Source organism: Hordeum vulgare, chromosome 1H, assembly GCF_904849725.1.
Source record: "Hordeum vulgare subsp. vulgare chromosome 1H, MorexV3_pseudomolecules_assembly, whole genome shotgun sequence".
Taxonomy (NCBI): Eukaryota; Viridiplantae; Streptophyta; class Magnoliopsida; order Poales; family Poaceae; genus Hordeum; species Hordeum vulgare.
Window position 1 is genome coordinate 494278554 of NC_058518.1, and position 22068 is coordinate 494300621.

General features: G+C 46.4%; 1 protein-coding gene and 1 pseudogene across 1 annotated transcript; one reads left to right on the forward strand and one right to left on the reverse strand.

Annotated features, from left to right (window-relative positions):
- The first annotated feature begins 305 nt into the window (after positions 1–305).
- Positions 306–16000, forward strand: LOC123418530 (annotated as a pseudogene).
- A 2127-nt stretch (positions 16001–18127) lies between these two features.
- On the reverse strand, positions 18128–21784 carry LOC123449412 (heme chaperone HemW). The gene is made up of 2 exons (XM_045126631.1): positions 20970–21784; positions 18128–18909 (listed from the first exon to the last, which is right to left on the reverse strand). The coding sequence occupies exons 1-2, from the start codon at positions 21767–21769 to the stop codon at positions 18282–18284; spliced, it is 1428 nt and encodes a 475-aa protein (XP_044982566.1). The 5' UTR covers positions 21770–21784; the 3' UTR covers positions 18128–18281.
- Between the last annotated feature and the right edge of the window lie 284 nt (positions 21785–22068).

The following is a 22068-nucleotide window of genomic DNA, read 5'->3' on the forward strand; positions in this document are numbered from 1 at the left end:
AAATGACACGATCAACATGCTACGTCTATTAATTTGGGTCTAGTCCATCACATGATTCTCTTAATGATGTGATCCCGTTATCAAGTGACAACACTTGCCTATGGCCAGGAAACCTTGACCATCTTTGATCAACGAGCTAGTCAACTAGAGGCTTACTAGGGACAGTGTTTTGTCTATGTATCCACACAAGTATTGTGTCTCCAATCAATACAATTATAGCATGGATAATAAACGATTATCATGAACTAAGAAATATAATAATAACTAATTTATTATTGCCTCTAGGGCATATTTCCAACATGTAGATGGTCATCAAGATGAACAAAATAAAAAGGATGGCTAGGGGAGCCGCTATTTTTGTTGCACTAGCTGCAATGGCAGTCATTATTCGGGCTATAATAAGGAAGAGAAGAGCGCGTATTACTTATGGCCCAATGAATGAAATAGATCAGGTAGATATGCTTATTTAAACCAATTTTTTGGCAAAGTGATGTCTTATGTAAAAACATGCCAAGGTTTGAAAGAGCCGCATTCTTTCGCTTGTGTGGCATATTGAGGGTTTGCAAGTTGCTAGAAGACAGTCCACATGTTAGTATGGAGAAACAAGTGGCGATGTTTTTGCATACAATTGGGCATAACCTTCGGAATAGGGTTATTTCAGCCAATTTTTGTAGATCATATGGCACAACCAACATTTTTTTAGAAAGGCTCTTCATGCCATAGGCGAGCTCCACAATCATTACATAAGGCCACCATCAATGGAGACCCCAACAAAAATTGCAGGAAATCATCGTTTTGACCCATATTTTAAGGTAATTTTAGGAACTATTTCTTAGCTATCTAGGATATGTGATATGATATTTAATACGGGTCACTATATAGGATTGTATTGGAGCTATCGATGGTACACATGTGCGAGAAGGTGTTACCAAAGAGATGTGGAGCATTCTTTTCGTGGTAGGAAGGCCTTTACCACTCAAGATGTGATGGCAAAAGTAAATTTTGACCTCCGCTTCACATATGTATTGGCTGGTTGGGAAGGGTCCGCAGACAACACAACCGTTTTAGCTCATGCATTATCTCGTGAGAGAGGCTTAGAAGTACCACCGGGTAAGAGGTTTCCCTAGATAGAAATTCTCCATATGTTACTTCCTTAAGAAACCATTGTAACCAGTAGTTGTTTTAACTTTTCAGGAAAGTACTACCTAGTTGATGCCAGTTATGGAGCCAAGTCTGGTTTCTTACCACCTTTTCGTGCCGTGAGGTACCATTTGAATGAGTGGGGCAACAATCCGATCCAAAATGATAAGAAACTATTCAACCTTCGGCACTCATCTCTACGGGTGACGGTTGTGATAGTCCGATGCCGACGTTCCAGAAGCTTCCCCTTTTCTTTCCGTTTTCGTCGTGTGGGTATTTTCAGTTGCCGCATCATCATCCGCATCATCTGCATTGCATCGGCGTCTCCGTTGCCGCCCGTTTTCAAAACTTGCATCCGTTGTTAGTTGCCGGTTCTCGTCGTTGTTCGTACCGAGCCTGACCGCACACGCACGCGCCCGCGGCACCGTCGTAACTCTGTTTTTAAAGCGTGTATAAAACTTTCTCCGATTGTGCTGGAATTTGCCGCGCGGTATTATTTAGTTATAGCTAGGCGCCTGTCAAATTTCGTCGCGATCGGAATCCGTCTGGTACCCGAACGGTCGACCGTAGCGGCACCGTTTCCGGTTATTCGTCGGACGTTTGTCGGTGTTTTAAAAATCGTTGCCGCGCCGCCCGTTCTCCCTCTCGTCTCCGGACATCTACACAACACGGTCACTTAGCATGTCCCGCATTCGGAATCGTCCGAATCCGACCCCGCGGTTGGATCCGGAACGCGATTCCGGTTAACTGAGCCCCTCTTTTCCCTATAAATACCCCCTCCTCCTAATTTCTAGACAACCATCCCTAACCTACCTCGTTTTCCGCGCCCCACCTAAACCTAACCCTAGCCACAACCTCTCCCCACCAGCGCCGCCGGCCCGCCCGAGCCCATGCACGGCCCGCCGAGGCCCATCCGGCCGCCGCCCGGGCTACAGCCGCCGCCGTGTGCCCGAGCCTCCCTGCCCGTGCCTCCTCCTCCCGAGCGCCTCGCCGCCGCCTAGGTCCCGCAGCCGCGCCGCCGCGCCTCCTCCCATCGTCCGCCTCCGGCCTCCGCCGCCGCCGCGCCAGGTCGCGCCGCCCTGGCCTCCCCGAGGTTGCCTCCTGCCAGCCCACGCCGCCGCCGCATCCTCTCTGTCTGGCCGCCGCCTTGCGTCGCCGCTGCCGGGAACGAACTCGCCACGGACGGATCCGGCGGATCCCGCTGGTCTCCCCACCACCTTCGCCCCCTGTGCCGGGCCGACGAGCCGCCGCGGCCAGCCCCTCGCCGGCGCCGCCCGTGTTCTTCCTCCCGCGCCAAATCTGATCGGGAGCTGGAGCTGGCTCGCCCCCGTTGACCCGCAGGTGGGCCCCGATGGCCCAACTCCCCCCAGGCGCCCCAGGCCGGCTCGGCCTCACCCTCGCCGCGTGGGCCAGCTCGCCCCGGCCCAGCTGGCCAGCAGCTTCCTCGGCCCGCCTCGCCTCCAGCGCCCCCGGCCCAAGTGCCGGCCCAGGTGAGCCTATCCCCGCCCCTAGCGCTACTTAGTATCCAGCGCCTCCAATTCGGCCCGTTGATTATTAGGATTTTTCCTGAGAATATTTATTTTCCAGGAATTAGACGATTTAAGAACCCCCGTAACTTTTAAACCGTAAATCGGATCGAGGCGTATTTTATATGGTTTTGTGGTAGTTTCGCGCGTAGAACACGAATTTAAAACGGGCATATGTGTTTGACGTAGTTTAGCGTGCCATATGCATTGTTTACCGTGCTGTCTATATAGGATTGACGCCGTATTTATTTTTCGCGCTACACCGTATTGCCCGTATGCCGTTTTAGAAATGCCCATGTTTTAGGGACTATTTTTCCGTGTATTTTAGAGCGGTCACTCGTATTTTTGCGTGTAGGATTTGCCGGTAATTTATTTTCCCGCGTATAGATGATTATCTCGCTTTAATGTGTGGCTTTATTTTGTGTTGCAAACCCCACATATTGTGTTGCAATTAGCTTTAGCTTTCGAGTATGTTAGTTCACGAGATATTTTGCCATGTTGCCCTTTTGGTTAATTCGTAGGATTTATTCCGTGCCTCGTTTGAATTAGTTGTCAACTAGAGAGTTGATCTTGGATGTTTTGTTTAGTCCTTGGTATTTTTGGTTGCAATAGAAATGCATGTTTAGGTGTGATTTGGTTTCTCTCAAGTTGCTAGAAATAGTGCTGTTTTAGAGGAGCTGAAATATTTCTAAGTCTGGAATCTGTTATTATTTTATTGTTGTCTTGTCTTGCTTGTATCTTGTGGTCTGTAGCTCTTTTGAGGTTGGTCCAATGGAGTAAGTTGTAGCCTTGTGTTTCTCTAGCATTTTGGGAAGTTTCATGCCATTTGGAGTCCCGTAGCTATAGGTTTTGCTGCTGTCAATATTGCTTCAGGCTGAAAACTGCACTTTCAGGAGGTGTTATTTTCACTAAGTCTGAAATAGTGTGTGAGATGCCATTTTGTGTATTCTTTTCCTAGTGCTCCTTGCTGTCATGCTAGTTGTTGTTAGATGTTTGTAGTAGTGCTTCTTGCCCTCTTCCGTTCCATGCCTTGCTCGAGCTTATCGGAGTTGTGTAGCCGAAGTTGTGAGGCGTAGAAAATGCTATGTGGCTGATTTTGGCAGATTGTAGTGTTTTCTTGTTTTGCTTGTAGATGTTGAACCATAGCTCCGATTTGATCGTGTCCTATATGAAACTTTCTTAGAATCTCATGTAGTTTCATTTTCCCTTGCTGGTTGGATGTTTTGAAGTGCTCTTAGCCGACGTTGCACACATTTTGCATTCATGCCATCATTTATTGCGGTGCTTGTATCTTTTGTTCCGTAGCTCCGTTGGAGATGTTCTTTATGTGTAGATTGCATGCCATGACGCGTAGAATCACGTGAACCTATTTGTTTTGCTGTTTAACAACTAATTAAATGTGTTAATTCAGATATGGACAGAATTGTAAATTAACATGTGAGGTCGTTTCGGAGATGCTATAAGTCATTTCCGACCTCAGTTAAAATGCCTAGATAGGTAGTTTAATTGCGCTTCACCTCTTGCCATGTTTAATGACATTTAATATTGCCGTGTATCTAAACAGGATAGGACTAAATAATAAACGTGGAGTTTCGTCAATATGCAACTCGTTGCATATTGAACTTCACTTAATGTGTAGTGTTTGATTGTGTGAATTGCCATGCCATGACTTGCATGTATTCAGTAGCTCATGCATCATATGTGTTGTGCATCGTGAGATGAATCCTGTGTGATGATTGTGTTTCCGGTTTGCTTCGTCTCGATAGAGTTCCGCAAGCGTGTCGGATGTGAGGACTTGTTCGACTACATCGCTTCGTCTGCTTCACGGAGTCATTCTTCTTCCAAGCGAGATCTCAGGCAAGATGACCATTTCCCCAGATATCATTACTATCATTGCCATGCTAGATTTATTGCTTCTACCGATTATGTTTCGTTGCCTACCACATGTTAAATACCAGCCTCTCAACAATGCCATGATCATCTTCAACCTGTTCGACCTAGCAAACCACTGATTGGCTATGTTACCGCTTGCTTAACCCTGTTGTTAGCGTTGCTAGTTGCAGGTGCAGTTGCTTCCATGTGATAACATGGGTTCCTTGTCATATCACCATATTTAATGCTATTTAATTTAATGCACCTATATACTTGGTAAAAGGTGGAAGGCTCGGCCTTTCTAGCCTGGTGTTTTGTTCCACCTTTGTCCCCTTAGTTTCGGCTACCGGTGTTATGTTCCATAAACGAGCGCTCCTAACACGATCGGGGTTGTTATGGGGACCCCCTTGATAATTCGTTTTAGATTAAAGCTGGTCCGGCAAGGCCCAACTTTGGTTTTACATTTGTCCAACATAATAATTTTGTTAACACTGAAATGCATAGGGCGTCATGAACCCGAGGAGTAATTTTACATAAACAGGGGGGCCAGTGCTGATGGTGTTGGTCCCAAACGGTCTGCCTGCGGGCCACCGCGAGGAAACTCGAGGTTTGGCACCCGTAGCTAGTTCCATCCGTCGTGTCCTGAGAACGAGATACGCGGCTCCTATCGGGATCGTCGACACGCCGGGCGGCCTTGCTGGATTAGTTTTTACCTTTGACGAGATATCTTGTGCATCGGGACTCCGGTGATGCTTTGGGTAATCTCAGAGTTGAGGTTTTCCACTAGGGAATCCGACGAGATCGCGAGCTTCGTGATCGAGGATTTCTATGCGGCTTGTGGTAATTTGTGATGGACTAGTTGGAGCACCCCTGCAGGGTTAAATCTTTCGGAAAGCCGTGCCCGCGGTTATGTGGCAACGTGGAAGCTTTGTTTAACACTGGTTCTAGATAAGTTGAAGTTAACTTAATTAAAACTTGCCAACTGTGTGCGTAACCGTGACTGTCTCTTTCGTGAGTTCTTTCTCCGATCGGGGACACGGTGGGGTTATGTCTGACGTAGGTAGGTGTTCAGGATCATTCATTTGATCATCTGTAGTTCACGTCCGTTATGCGTAGAGCTTCCCCCTCTTATTTCTTGTACTCGTAAGTTTAGCCACCAAATATGTGCTTAGCCGCTGCTGCAACCTCACCACTTAACCATACCTCACCCATTAAGCTTTGCTAGTCTTGATACCTTTGGAAATGAGATTGCTGAGTCCCCTGTGGCTCACAGATTACTACAACACCAGTTGCAGGTATAGGTAAATGTTCCTTGACGCGAGCGCGTTGATTGTTCATTTGGAGTTGCTTCTTCTTCTTCTTCTTCTTCATCGATCTAGGACGGGTTCCAGGCCGGCAGCCTGGGATAGCAAGGATGGACGTCGTTCTTCTTTTCTCGTTTATTTTCGTCCGTAGTCGGACCCTGCTCTTACTCTTGATGTTTATGTAATGTACTCATGGGACTCTGATGTAGCTTGTGGCGAGTGTAAGCCAACTCTGTATATATATCTCTTATTTTCAGTACATGTACTTGTAACGATATCCATTCTTGCGACACGACGAGATGCGCTTCTATCCCTGACGAGGTCTTCGTGCCAAATTGAGGATAGGATCGCATCTTGGGCGTGACAAGTTGGTATCAGAGCCGTACCGACCTAGGAGCCCCCTTTTTTGATCGAACTTGGCCGAGTCGAGTCTAGTGAAAAACTACTTTGAGTCTAGTTATATATCGAAGAGTAGGATTCTTTTTTATCCTCTTCTATGCTCTGGTGAGGAATCTTGACGTAATAATTTACTCTACTCCTCTTCTCACTCAAATTTTTGTTAGGATCACGCGGATATTGTTGGAATCTATATGATGCCGATGTGACGGAGTTCTGTCTTGGTGCCTCCTATCTGCTTTGAGTTTCAGGGGAGTTGAGCTCCAGGGGATTCTTGAGCACATCGTTATCATTCAGATTTCTTAGTATCTCAGAACGAAGGATGTTCGTAATTGCTTCAATACTAGTAGTGGCGAGATAACCCCGATGTCCCCAGTACTGGTGCAGATTGTTCGGGAGTACTGCCATACTTTGTATCATTGTGATCACGAGGGTCTGTTGTAGATGAAGGTCCGAGATTCTGGTCCTGTGTTGACGGATGTGATACAAGTGACGGGTTAGTATAGGAGTTGTGTGAATATTACTCCTTGTATCCGTGTACCAGATTGCATGACTAGATATTTCGGGATTTCTTAGGTGGGAATTCAAGTAGTTGCTTATAGGACAATCTTCCAACAAATGCATGATGTTAGGTTGGGGTTCGACATCTAGTGGATTCGTTTGTTCACGGTCGACTTACAGCGGTACACGTTGTGTCTTAAAGAGTCCTTGTAGCTTGCTACGACTCGGGGACGCTTCGTATGTCGGGTGCACTGCCTTGCACTTGATGGCTACGGTAAAATCGAGCCCGTGCGATCCTGTCCACGAAAATATCGGACGAAATCTTTCTCATGAGTTTGTTCTGGCTTTTTTCATAAGCCTCATCCCTTTGTTTTGCTGAATATGGTAATTTGTGTTGCTTCGATGTCAAGTGGTGATTTCAGATCGTTCCTAATCTGTGTTCTCATATTTTTATGTGAATGCAAATTCTTTGCTCATTCAGATCGTCTTATCAATTCCATTCAAACGGTGTGCTTCTCTTCAAGTGAACTCAATCCTTTCCAATTGTTGCAGATCATCCTCTCAATTCTTACCGGAGTTTGTCTCTTCTGTCTCAAGTTGTCTTTGTTTTTCCCCACCCTCCCACCCTTTTCTTCAGTGATTCAGTTTTCATCCAAGAGTTTTCTCTTCGTTGTGCTTACGCTGTCTGTTCTTTCTCTCTTACCCGGTGATTCATTGGGAAGATTATCAGGAGCTTCATGTTCATCTTTATTCATTCTTGGCATCCTTACCGGTGAATTCAACTTAGTTGTCCGTGTCATCTTATCCATTCATCCGTGTAATTCTTTCCTATGTTGGGAATTCATTGAGCCTATCTTGTTATTCATTCCTCTCTCTTTCTATCCGGAGTGTTCAAGATATTTCAGAAGTCATGATTCTCGATCCTTCCGTTATTTCAAGGTGCTAACCTCATCTAGTTCTCTTATACCGGTGCAATTGCTCTCTCTCTGAGCAATCTTTTCAACGGTGGTTTCTTTGAGTGGGCCCATAACCCACAGGTTTTTCCCAGGTTCTTTTAACTCTTGTAATCTTGTCCGGAGATCTTTAATTCTTTTCAACTATGACATAAGTATGAATTTCATCAGTCATATCCCTTCTCCAAGTTCTATTTGAATTAATTCTCATATTGGCTCAACATTTCATTCTTCTTTATTCCAGAGTGTCTCATTAATTCTTGGTGGTGTTGTTCTCATCATTCTCTTCTTTCAAGACCGAAGGAGTGTTTCTCTCGAATCTTGGTCCATTCTCTTCGAGATTCATCATTTCAGCTTGGTGTCATCATCTTATTTGTTCCAATCACGAGAATCCATTTCTCGCTATCCGGTGGTTTTCTGAGTTGTTTTCATTCTCGATCCTCCGAAGGCCATCATTTCAGAAGAATCTTCGTTCTCAGCTTTCAGCTTTCATCCTCACTTCTTCTCCATTGTGGTCTCTTCGTTCGTCTCTCGGTTATTCCGGTGCCTTGTTCTAGTTTTTCTCTCAGGTGGCTCATGATCTCTTCGTTCTCATGTTTCTCCATTGATTCTTGGTTTTCCATTCAACACTGAATTCTTACCGGTGCTTCCTTCAATCACGCCTCAAGTGGTGCTTTTCTCTCTGTCTCTTCAAGATTCTTTCAAGAGGAATAAGTTGTATGCTAAATCCGTTGCTTGTCATCAATTAAACTTGATGAAGGATAATCGTAACATAATTCTTATTCCTGTTCATAGTAATCTGAATTCTTCTTCCGGAGTGGCTCTTGATATCAATTCTTTTCTCAAGCGTTCTTATCTTTTCTTTTCCGGAGTTCCAAGTTTTCTCAAGAATCTCTTTATGAGGCTTCATCTAAATCTTGACAAGGTCATAATCTTATTCTTTTCTACCTTCATATCTTTGCATCATTCATTTGTATACGGAGGTCCTTCTTGGTGGTTCGTCAAGATTTCATTCATTCTGAAGTGTTCTTCAAGATTGCTATTGGAATACCTCAAGTATTCATTCTCTTGCATCTCCAGTGCATTTGTTCTTCCTTTATCCTTTGAGGTGGTATTATAGCATTCTTGTTAGTGTAGGAGCCTCGAAGAGTTTTCCTTTCAAGAATGAGATAATTAAATCCATCGATTCTTTGATCATGAGATATTTTCAACCCATGATTTCTTCATTGAACTATCTTGGTTTGGGTTTCACCTAAAGCTTTTCCTATGGATTGTTGCTATCATGGTGCTTGTCATTAATCCAAGTTCTCAATGTATCCTCTTGGTGTAAGAAGTTTTGATATCCTTGCTTTCTTCTATCCTTGGTTCTTGTAGTGGTTGGTTGTCACTTCATTAGTTTGAAAAGGTTTCCATAAGCCCACTAATTTCTTGTTCTTTTGTTGATTTTTTTCAACAACTCCGTTCAATTCTTCTTGCAAGGATGCTTGCAAAGTTCATTGGAGTTGGTAGTTGTCATTCTTTTCTTCATTCTCTTCTTCTGCTTGAGCTAGTTCATATTCTATTGTTCCGGAGGCATTGTGATATTGATCTTTTGGGTCAATCTGGTTGTTCTATCAAGATCATGGTGTTCCCTTGTTCTATTTAGTTGATTGTTATGAATATTGTCTAATTCTCCTACCTTTTCGAATTTTTTGTCCCATTTTCCTACCGAAGTGCTGCCGAAATTTTCCGTGATTTCTTGCTTCCTTCTCATATCAGTCCTCATCTCTTTGCATCCTTCAAGGATCGTTGGTTTCACTCGTTTGTCAAAAAAAGCGACTAACTTTTACCTCTTGTTCTTTCTCATCCTCTCCCCTTTCATTCTTGGATCTCGGGGCGAGATCCTCTTGTAGTGTAGGAGAGTTGTGACAGTCCGATGCCGACGTTCCAGAAGCTTCCCCATTTCTTTCCGTTTTCGTCGTGTGGGTATTTTCAGTTGCCGCATCATCATGCGCATCATCTGCATTGCATCGGCATCTCCGTTGCCGCCCGTTTTCAAAACTTGCATCCGTTGTTAGTTGCCGGTTCTCGTCGTTGTTCGTTCCGAGCCTGACCGCACACGCACGCGCCCGCGGCACCGTCGTAACTCTGTTTTTAAAGCGTGTATAAAACTTTCTCCGATTGTGCTGGAATTTGCCGCGCGGTATTATTTAGTTATAGCTAGGCGCCTGTCAAATTTCATCGCGATCGGAGTCCGTCTGGTACCCGAACGGTCGACCGTAGCGGCACCATCTCCGGTTATTCGTCGGACGTTTGTCGGTGTTTTAAAAATCGTTGCCGCGCCGCCCGTTCTCCCTCTCGTCTCCGGACATCTACACAACACGGTCACTTAGCATGTCCCGCATTCGGAATCGTCCGAATCCGACCCCGCGGTTGGATCCGGAACGCGATTCCGGTTAACCGAGCCCCTCTTTTCCCTATAAATACCCCTCCTCCTAATTTCTAGACAGCCATCCCTAACCTACCTCGTTTTCCGTGCCCCACCTAAACCTAACCCTAGCCACAGCCTCTCCCCACCAGCGCCGCCGGCCCGCCCAAGCCCGTGCATGGCCCGCCGAGGCCCATCCGGCCGCCGCCCGGGCTGCAGCCGCCGCCGTGTGGCCGAGCCTCCCTGCCCGTGCCTCCTCCTCCCGAGCGCCTCGCTGCCGCCTTGGTCCCGCAGCCACGCCGCCGCGCCTCCTCCCATCGTCCGCCTCCGGCCTCCGCCGCCGCCGCGCCAGGTCGCGCCGCCCTGGCCTCCCCGAGGTTGCCTCCTGCCAGCCCACGCCGCCGCCGCATCCTCTCTGTCTGGCCGCCGCCTTGCGTCGCCGCTGTCGGGAACGGACTCGCCACGGACGGATCCGGCGGATCCCGCTGGTCTCCCCACCACCTTCGCCCCCTGTGCCGGGCCGACGAGCCGCCGCGGCCAGCCCCTCGCCGGCGCCGCCCTTGTTCTTCCTCCCGCGCCAAATCCGATCGGGAGCTGGAGCTGGCTCGCCCCCGTTGACCCGCAGGTGGGCCCCGATGGCCCAACTCCCCCCAGGCGCTCCAGGCCGGCTCGGCCTCACCCTCGCCGCGTGGGCCAGCTCACCCCGGCCCAGCTGGCCAGCAGCTTCCTTGGCCCGCCTCGCCTCCGGCGCCCCCGGCCCAAGTGCCGGCCCAGGTGAGCCTATCCCCGCCCCTAGCGCTACTTAGTATCCAGCGCCCCCAATTCGGCCCGTTGATTATTAGGATTTTTCCTGAGAATATTTTTTTTTCCAGGAATTAGACGATTTTAGAACCCCCGTAACTTTTAAACCGTAAATCGGATCGAGGCGTATTTTATATGGTTTTGTGGTAGTTTCGCGCGTAGAACACGAATTTAAAACGTGCATATGTGTTTGACGTAGTTTAGCGTGCCATATGCATTGTTTACCGTGCTGTCTATATAGGATTGACGCCGTATTTATTTTTCGCGCTAGACCGTATTGCCCGTATGCCGTTTTAGAAATGCCCATGTTTTAGGGACTATTTTTCCGTGTATTTAGAGCGGTCACTCGTATTTTTGCGTATAGGATTTGCCGGTAATTTATTTTCCCGCATATAGATGATTATCTCGCTTTAATGTGTGGCTTTATTTTGTGTTGCAAACCCCACATATTTTATATGTTTCCGGGGTAGAAAAATCCCATGGATTTTTCTGTGCAATTAGTTTTAGCTTTCGAGTAAGTTAGTTCGCGAGATATTTTGCCATGTTGCCCTTTTGGTTAATTCGTAGGATTTATTCCGTGCCTCGTTTGAATTAGTTGTCAACTAGAGAGTTGATCTTGGATGTTTTGTTTAGTCCTTGGTATTTTTGGTTGCAATATAAATGCATGTTTAGGTGTGATTTGGTTGCTCTCAAGTTGCTAGAAATAGTGCTGTTTTAGAGGAGCTGAAATATTTCTAAGTCTGGAATCTGTTATTATTTTATTGCTGTCTTGTCTTGCTTGTATCTTGTGGTCTGTAGCTCTTTTGAGGTTGGTCCAATGGAGTAAGTTGTAGCCCTTGTGTTTCTCTAGCATGCTGTGAAGTTTCATGCCATTTGGAGTCCCGTAGCTATAGGTTTTGCTGCTGTCAATATTGCTTCAGGCTGAAAACTGCACTTTCAGGAGGTGTTATTTTCACTAAGTCTGAATAGTGTGTGAGATGCCATTTTGTGTCTTCTTTTCCTAGTGCTCCTTGCTGCCATGCTAGTTGTTGTTAGATGTTTGTAGTAGTGCTTCTTTCCCTCTTCCGTTCCATGCCTTGCTCGAGCTTATCGGAGTTGTGTAGCCGAAGTTGTGAGGCGTAGAAAATGCTATGTGACTGATTTTGGCAGATTGTAGTGTTTTCTTGTTTTGCTTGTAGATGTTGAACCATAGCTCCGATTTGATCGTGTCCTATATGAAACTTGCTTAGAATCTCGTGTAGTTTCATTTTCCCTTGCTGGTTGGATGTTTTGAAGTGCTCTTAGCCGACGTTGCACACATTTTGCATTCATGCCATCATTTCTTGCGGTGCTTGTATATTTTGTTCCGTAGCTCCGTTGGAGATGTTCTTTATGTGTAGATTGCTTGCCATGACGCGTAGAATCACGTGAACCTATTTGTTTTGCTGTTTAACAACTAATTAAATGTGTTAATTCAGATCTGGGCAGAACTGTAAATTAACATGTGAGGTCGTTTCGGAGATGCTATAAGTCATTTACGACCTCATTTAAAATGCCTAGATAGGTAGTTTAATTGCGCTTCACCTCTTGCCATGTTTAATGACATTTAATATTGCCGTGTATCTAAACAGGATAGGACTAAATAATAAACGTGGAGTTTCGTCAATATGCAACTCGTTGCATATTGAACTTCACTTAATGTGTAGTGTTTGATTGTGTGAATTGCCATGCCATGACTTGCATGTATTCAGTAGCTCATGCATCATATGTGTTGTGCATCGTGAGATGAATCCTGTGTGATGATTGTGTTTCCGGTTTGCTTCGTCTCGATAGAGTTCCGCAAGCGTGTCGGATGTGAGGACCTGTTCGACTACATCGCTTCGTCTGCTTCACGGAGTCATTCTTCTTCCAAGCGAGATCTCAGGCAAGATGACCATTTCCCCAGATATCATTACTATCATTGCCATGCTAGATTTATTGCTTCTACCGATTATGTCTCGTTGCCTACCACATGTTAAATACCAGCCTCTCAACAATGCCATGATCATCTTCAACCTGTTCGACCTAGCAAACCACTGATTGGCTATGTTACCGCTTGCTTAACCCTGTTGTTAGCGTTGCTAGTTGCAGGTGCAGTTGCTTCCATGTGATAACATGGGTTCCTTGTCATATCACCATATTTAATGCTATTTAATTTAATGCACCTATATACTTGGTAAAAGGTGGAAGGCTCGGCCTTTCTAGCCTGGTGTTTTGTTCCACCTTTGTCCCCTTAGTTTCGGCTACCGGTGTTATGTTCCATAAACGAGCGCTCCTAACACGATCGGGGTTGTTATGGGGACCCCCTTGATAATTCGTTTTAGATTAAAGCTGGTCCGGCAAGGCCCAACTTTGGTTTTACATTTGTCCAACGTAATAATTTTGTTAACACTGAAATGCATAGGGCGTCATGAACCCGAGGAGTAATTTTACATAAACAGGGGGGCCAGTGCTGATGGTGTTGGTCCCAAACGGTCTGCCTGCGGGCCACCGCGAGGAAACTCGAGGTTTGGCACCCGTAGCTAGTTCCATCTGTCGTGTCCTGAGAACGAGATACGCGGCTCCTATCGGGATCGTCGACACGCCGGACGGCCTTGCTGGATTAGTTTTACCTTTGACGAGATATCTTGTGCATCGGGATTCCGGTGATGCTTTGGGTAATCTCAGAGTTGAGGTTTTCCACTAGGGAATCCGACGAGATCGCGAGCTTCGTGATCGAGGATTTCTATGCGGCTTGTGGTAATTTGTGATGGACTAGTTGGAGCACCCCTGGAGGGTTAAATCTTTCGGAAAGCCGTGCCCGCGGTTATGTGGCAACGTGGAAGCTTTGTTTAACACTGGTTCTAGATAAGTTGAAGTTAACTTAATTAAAACTTGCCAACTGTGTGCGTAACCGTGACTGTCTCTTTCGTGAGTTCTTTCTCCGATCGAGGACACGGTGGGGTTATGTCTGACGTAGGTAGGTGTTCAGGATCATTCATTTGATCATCTGTAGTTCACGTCCGTTATGCGTAGAGCTTCCCCCTCTTATTTCTTGTACTCGTAAGTTTAGCCACCAAATATGTGCTTAGCCGCTGCTGCAACCTCACCACTTAACCATACCTCACCCATTAAGCTTTGCTAGTCTTGATACCTTTGGAAATGAGATTGCTGAGTCTCCTGTGGCTCACAGATTACTACAACACCAGTTGCAGGTATAGGTAAATGTTCCTTGACGCGAGCGCGTTGATTGTTCATTTGGAGTTGCTTCTTCTTCTTCTTCTTCTTCATCGATCTAGGACGGGTTCCAGGCCGGCAGCCTGCGATAGCAAGGATGGACGTCGTTCTTCTTTTCTCGTTTGTTTTCGTCCGTAGTTGGACCCTGCTCTTACTCTTGATGTTTATGTAATGTACTCATGTGACTCTGATGTAGCTTGTGGCGAGTGTAAGCCAACTCTGTATATATATCTCTTCTTTTCAGTACATGTACTTGTAACGATATCCATTCTTGCGACACGACGAGATGCGCTTCTATCCCTGACGAGGTCTTCGTGCCAAATTGAGGATAGGATCACATCTTGGGCGTGACAAGGTAGAGAGGGCTTTTGGATCTCTCGAGAGGCGTTTCAAAAAATTTGATGATGCCAAGCCATTCTTTACTTTCCCGGTCCAAGTCAACATTGCTATAGCTTGTTGTGTTCTTCATAATTATGCACTGTCACAAGGGATCGATGAATTTATAATACCAGAAGTGACATGGACAACCCAACCAATTCGAACATCAAGGCAACAAACAAGTGATAGTAGGGCCTTCGTAGAACATAGGCTACAAATTGCCGCCCAAATGTGGGAAGATAGGCAACTGATGTATGCAAATGTATGAGTGTGTCACACTATGTACTTGTAATGGTTATGCAGCTACCTTTGCATTTATTTCGTGGCTCGACAGATTGTAGCATTAATTATGTTGAACCATGTATTTGTGATGATTTCATTTTATTGCAATCTTTTCGTGGTTGGACAGATTCTATCTTTTATATGTTTGAACCATCTATTTGAGTTGATTTTATCTAATTTATTGCAACCTTTTATTGGCTGGGCAATTTGTATCTTTTATATGTTTGAATCATGTATTTGAGTTGATTTCATCCATTCTTTTGCAATATTTTCATGGCTGGGCAGGAATGGACAATGTCGAAGTTACCACTGCAAGTGGGAACTCTGTGAAAAGTGGGATCATTGTATGGACCACTTCCATGACCAACAACATGCTGGGTTTTTTGGCTGACCTTCTTGCTAAAGGGAAGACAACTTCTAGTTGATTAGGGGAGATACATCTTAAACAATGTGATGTTGTTTTGAATGAGCAATTCAAGCTAGTTGTCACCTCTAATCAAGTTAGAAACCATCTCAAGAAGTGGAGCAAGATAGTTAATTTGAAGAGTTTAAGTGGAGTTCTATTGGATGAAGATACTTGCACAATTAGGTTGAGTGAAGAACACTATGCATGTCATTGTATGGTAAGCTTTTAATGCTATGAATAGTATCAACTCATTTTATGCCCTCTTCAATAGCAATATCATCCCATTTTATGCTAATGACTTGCACATATTTTGTAGACCCACAAATCTGATGGTTCCTTCTTAAATAACCCAATTGACCACTATCATGCCATGGTGACCATATTTGGAACAATAGCGGCTTTCGGTATCAATGGAAGGTATGGAAATGATCTCATTTCTATTGACGTTGATGATGAGGATTATGGTTAGGTGAACACTTCACCACAAGTTGGTGAATCCCAAAAGACCAGCAAAAAAGAAGGCCAAGGTAGTCAAAGTTCTAGAGGATCCACTAGGTGCCATTCTCAAAGATGGGTTCAAACTTGTGGCTGAAGCTCTTGTGAAATCTGTTGGAGATGATGATGATATATCGGATGATCTTTGGGATGTAGTCTACAATTTGAAAGAATTTGATGAAGAGCACCTTGCCCACTACTATGTTCATCTTGTTGACTACCACAAGACCACAAGAGCCTTCATGAAACTTTCCGAAACCAACAAATCAATTTGGGTGAGTAGGTATGTGAAGAAGAACTTTTAAAGTTGTATTTCGATATGGTTGTATGGCTGAGTATGATAACTTGGCATGTGCACTTTCTTGCTTTTGGCTGATTTGATATGTGAACTCATGTATGGTTGGTTGCTTTTGGATGTGATGGATGAAGTTGGTACCTTCTATTGAAATTTGTGTTTGGTTGATGTCATATTTGTGTGATTCTTGTCAATATCTATATTGTTATGTTGTTTGTCTTTGAAATACAAAAGAAATGCGGCCAAAATTTCGAATTTCATGTGATTCCATTTTTCATTCCATATTTCCATCTCTCTAACCAAACACGGGAATGGAACAACATGTTCTGCTTCTTTGAGGGTACCAAACACAGGAATGGAACGGACCCGTTCCAATGGAATGGAACCACTCCATTCCGTTCCACTTGGTTCATCAACCAAACAGACCCTAAAAGAACGAGATTTCCGACTGCATAGGAGCTCTGCGGAGTTGTGGAGATACAGAAAGGAGGCTTATACTCGCTTATACTCGCTGGTAAAGGAGATTCGGAGGTAAGGAAGAAGAGGGCGGTGTCAGTGATTTAAACTTCTCCATTGGTGCGTTCGTTCTATCTTCATTTCCATGATGACTGGGGCAGAAGAACAACAGGATGAAGATTGAAAAAAGAATGGGACCAGTAAACAAGCTCACGTTACTTTTTTTTTGCCGTATCAATATCTGACGAGTAGGGACCCTACTAGTTTCAACGCCAACCGCGCTAACTAAGTGAAGATCAGTGCCTTTTACAATGTAATTACTCGTGAAGTTGTGTCATTTGTAAACTTTCTTTTGACTATTCACCGTTTTCTGCCAAGAAAAATTAACATTCAATGTGGCCGAATTGCCCTCACTCATGCAGGGAACTACATGACCTTGCTCCCCAGCGCCAAAACCTCTCATCGAAGGTCCGGAGCCGGTTGTGGATGTGGTACTCGTAGTGGTTGCCACGGATGCTCAGGTACTCGGGAATATCTAGCACGGCATGGCATGATGCGGTGGGGTTATTGTCATTTTGCTACCAAAGAGAACAAGCAGAGCTTTGGCGTATGCACCCCAACCAGCTCTTGCGCCTACATGCCCGGTAGGAATTGCAGGTTTGTGCGGGCTGTCACACTGACCCGCTCTAATCATAGCGGACTATGATGCGCAGCCGCAAATGACTGCAAAATGTGATGGCTCCGGCAATCTAAATTTCTTCGAGGCGACGTTTTCTGTAATAGGGGAGCTAATCAAGTTTCGAATGAGCTAATCAAGTTCTCCGGAAAATTTTGTCTATATAGACTGAAACTCGACCGGTCTAAGTTTCTCCATCTCTCTGAAGGAAACTCGGTACCCATTTATTTTACATGAAACTCTCGGCACAAATTCTTTTTTTCCGCAACACGCAAGAGCTTTGTGTGTTGATTCATTAAGATCACATAGAACAAACAGAGTTTAAGTGACATGATAATGCTAAAGAAGAAAGGCTCTAGCAATCCAAATTCACCCAAGCCTATGAGAATTTGAAGTCTCTTGTTCTCCCACGATCCCTACTCCACTCCTCTTCATATGCAAACTAGTTTATATAGCCTCCACTCTGCAAGGATTTTATTTGCCACCTCGCTGTCCGAGGTTGAGATGTTATCAAAAGTTCGCCGATTCCTCTCTTGCGAGATAGAGAACATCAGCAGAGTGATTATCATAAATGGCGAGCACCTCTGAGTACACGAGATGGCAATATTAAGAGGTACGGTCACCAATGACCAGACAGTCCTGGAGATTGAACACTGCATTAGGAGATGATTCATCGTTTCAGGCTCCTGAAGGCACGGCGTACACAGCGGTTGGTGCTGAAGCCCTCATCTTGAAGACGATCCTTTCTGATTGCCCTCTGCAAGGATTCTCTTCAGGACCAGCAGTTCAAGTTCAAATTCAGTGTCCAGACTCCGTGGCCACTAAACAATTCATGTGTACATTATCAATAACCAAGCCTTGCCAACAGAAAATCCTCGCCAGGATGTACTACACGGCATTATCATCTCAGGAGGTGCGAACTCAACTCGTAGAAGGCGCCCCCGTTAAATTCAAATTCAGAAGCACCGGCTAGGAGTCCGGTAAAACGCACCGATAGGTGCCCGCTGAACAATTGGACAATTTTATATAAAAAAAATACTATGGATCCCACTGATCAGCTAATGTCTAGTACTGTATATCAGTAAGTGTCAATTTTGTCAGATAAAATCTGACAAATAAGAATGTGGAATTATCAATGCGAAATAGCCAGATACTCTTGTCATGGCGAAATAGTCCCGAAGGCAAGCGAGATCAACTCGTTGGACAGCAGAAATCCATCCGGGTCACTCAGACGGAGGATGGCCACCCTGCTCCCGGTCATCTCACCCTCGCTTTCCAAATCCGACTCAAACTCATTGAAATGCAGGGCCTCTCGCTCCTTATCCATGGCGATCACCAGCCCACTCTCAACAAAAGGCCTGAACGTATCACACAATGACCGTGTCAGACCCTCTCCAAAAGATTTGCTGAAACTGTGCAGATCTAGCCCGCGAGCTGTTCTCAGTGATAGCATCACCGAGTCCATCGCCATATCCTTCGTCTCGGAGACGCTGGACTCGTGGCACCAGGTCCCATCTTCGAGTTTCTGAACCCAATCCGCGTAGTTTTTCATTCCTCTGGGCCTAGAGAACCTGACACCATTGATGTAGCTTGCTGATCCAAGACCAAATGCATAGAACGGCCTGTTTTGCCAGTATGTTACGTTGTGCTTGCACTCGTAACCAGGCTTGCAGTAGCTACTGATCTCGTAGTGTTGATATCCTGCTTCAGAAAGCCGTTTCGAAGCTATCTTGTAGAAGTTTGCAGAGTCTGTCTCATTTGGGAGAGGAAATACACCAGGCGTATATCTGCAACATTTAATATGAAAAGAGTGAGATCAGCATCAATCTGACACATATTTAAAGATGAGCACATTTGATCCTTCAATCTTTCATAGTACAAAAATATCACTGCAAATTAATATGTGACGAAATTGTTACAAACTTGGATATAAGATGGCAAGCTAGAGAACAACATGGCTTTATATGGTACTACTATCAGCATCATGAGTTGGAGATGAAGACTGAACTTCAGCCTGCAGGTGGGAGTGGATAATACTGGGACTAACTTAGCCCATCCCACTTAAACTGTTTAGTGGATACCCGTGGGTCCTCACTAAATATAAATGGGCTATGCCATTTAACCCATCGGGACCCCACTAAACCCGCTTTACCAATCCCCAGCAGTTCTCTCGATCGGAAAAGTAAAAAACCTGCCTCAACAGAGGAGGATATCCACAGACCCATCTGCTACTCCGCCAGAGGCCGGAGTGCCAATCAACTGTGAAGGCCCAGCAAACCGACCAGCCTATCAAGAAAGGCCAAGTGCTTGACATTTCTCGGAACCTCATGACGCGCCCAGGGACATGCATGCAGTCAGCCGCCACGCTCAGCGCGCACGCCGGCCACATTGGCCGCGGCCAGCTCGCAGGCCCTGACGACGTGGGCGTCACCTTCACTGGGATCTACCTTCCTCGCCAGTGGCTGCTGCGCCGTTGCAGAGTCCGTCGCAAGGTACTCGACCGGTTTGTTGCGCTTGCGCAGGTGGCGACTACCAAAGCTGTCGGGCATGCCGGGCCAGGACACCGTGACGGTCGGGCACACCTGCACTTGAGACCGGCCTCGTTGATGCAGGTCCGCGACCTGCTGGGCACCATCGTATAGGCCGACCTCGTTGATGTTCTCGATTTTCTCGATGATCGATTCCTCTGATAGGATTCTACTTCTACAGCTTATCCCACTTACTCCACTTAATCTGTCTAAGCTTTGGCGGGCTGCTCGCTCACGCCCACCAAGTTGTATTGGGATGAAGTGGGCAGAGGTAGAACACCCACGAGCAATCCCACCTGCAGCCTGAACTGAACTTCTTTCTCTGGAATGATATAAGTGAGGCAACAAGCAGAGCCTTGGTTCAGTTCTTACTCAACTATAGGAACACTTTGCAAAGATATCAAAGATAGTGTAAATGAATACAATGAAAAGGGCAAGAGTGTAGTCCACAGATAAGCTAGCAAGGAGAGAACTCCTTACCGGACAAGTTGGATGCCACCTGATGTCAGATGGTTTATGTGGACATCAGTTTTACCGCCAAACTAATACTGCAACTTGGACGGCGGTGATCAGAATCGAAGAGGAAAAAGTAATTCTGTCCGCCTAGCACATGGTGCCACGATGCCGTAACGCTGAAGAAACAGAAACCATTGCATCGCATGAATAGAAGGTGTCCAAAAGGCGCTGATCTACACTAATCAGGCTGGTGTTGATTGACAGCAACGACCTGACAGTGGCTAATGCCCTTGATCCTCATATGTTGTGCTGCTCCACAATTAGTGGTGGCATTCAGAAGATTTCTCTCATGTTACCTGAATTCCCGAGTCACATAATTCTCAAGATCTAAAAGTAGGATAACAGGGTAGCGCATGGTTTAGCTCAATACTGTCGAAAGGTGTTGTGTGGTGGTGTTCTACAAGATGCAGTTCCGGTCTGCCTGTTGGTTATGACATGCCTGATTGTAACCTCAGCTCTGTAACCTGATTAATAGGTAGCCCCTTTCCAAGAAGAGAAGGCTGAACTTCTACAGACTACAGCACAAACAAGTGCAAATCGAAACAAGAATTGTAGCTAATTGTAACCTGATTAGTACGTAGCCCCTTTCCAAGAAGAGAAGGCTGAACTTCTACAGGCTACAGCACAAACAAGTGCAAATCGAAACAAGAATTGTAGCTAATTGTGTGACGAAGATGGTTGCAGTGTGTTAGTTTTGCTCCAATTCTTTATCTATAGTCCAGAACCACACACAAAATTGTCAGGACCGATAATGTTTGTTTTCAAGATAGGGATCCTAGGAGGTATGGGCAGAACAAACTCACATTTGGCCAAACTTGGTGCCCTGCTCGATCTGCAGGTCGTAGACGGAGACATGCGTGGGGCGGGCATCGACGGTGCACCGCAAGCTCTCCTCCCACATCTCCTGGGTCTGGTTGGGCAGGGAGGAGATGAGGTCCATGCTCCAGTTCTGGAGCCCCTCGCAGCCGGTCACGACCCCGACGGCCTCGTGCACCTCCCGCAGGCCGTGCGCGCGGCCGCACGCCCGGAGCAGCTCCTCCTGGAACGCCTGCACGCCGAGCGACACCCGGTTCACCCCCACGCCCACCAGCTCCCGCAGCTTGGCCGCGTCGAACGTGCCGGGGTCCATCTCGATGGACACCTCCGGGCACGCGGACAGCCCGAACCTGCCGCGCAGCGCGTCGAGCACCGCGGCGACCAGCCTCGGCGGGACCAGCGACGGGGTGCCGCCGCCGAAGAAGATGGTCTCGAGCGGCACGCCGTCGTCGGAGACGGGACGCGTGGCGGCCACCTCCCGGAGCAGGAGGCGCACGTAGTCGGCGATCCGAGGGTCCTCGCCCGAGCCCGAGCCGCCGGGGGAGGAGGCGGAGGAGCCGAGCGCGACGATGGGGAAGTCGCAGTAGTGGCAGCGCTTGCGGCAGAAGGGGAGGTGGACGTAGGCGGAAGCCGGGGGGAGCGGCCGTGGCTGAGGAGGCGGCAGTGGGGCGGCGGCGGTGGCGGCGGGGGAGGCATAGCGACGAACAGGTGGTGGGCGGGGCGGGCGGATTGGGGGCGGTTTCCTGTGCGGCAACTGGAAGACGAGAGGGAAGGCTGATCTTAGCATTACTGACCACTCGCCTCCCTCCCAAGGCTCCTCCGGTTGGAATGGTAAAGAGACAATTTTTGCATTGAGTTGAATGGCTACAAAATCCGAATTGACTTTTAAGTACTCTCTTCGTCTCAAAATAAGTGTTGATGATCTTGTATGTAAAATTTATACTAGTTTCGTACAAAATCTGCTGACGGAGTAACATTTAACCAGCCGTGTTTGTTTATCAACTACTATTAACCAAAAGTAAAATTACATCCAGTTCATAGACCATCTACCAACGACTACAAGAATTGAAGTAAACTGAAGAAGCG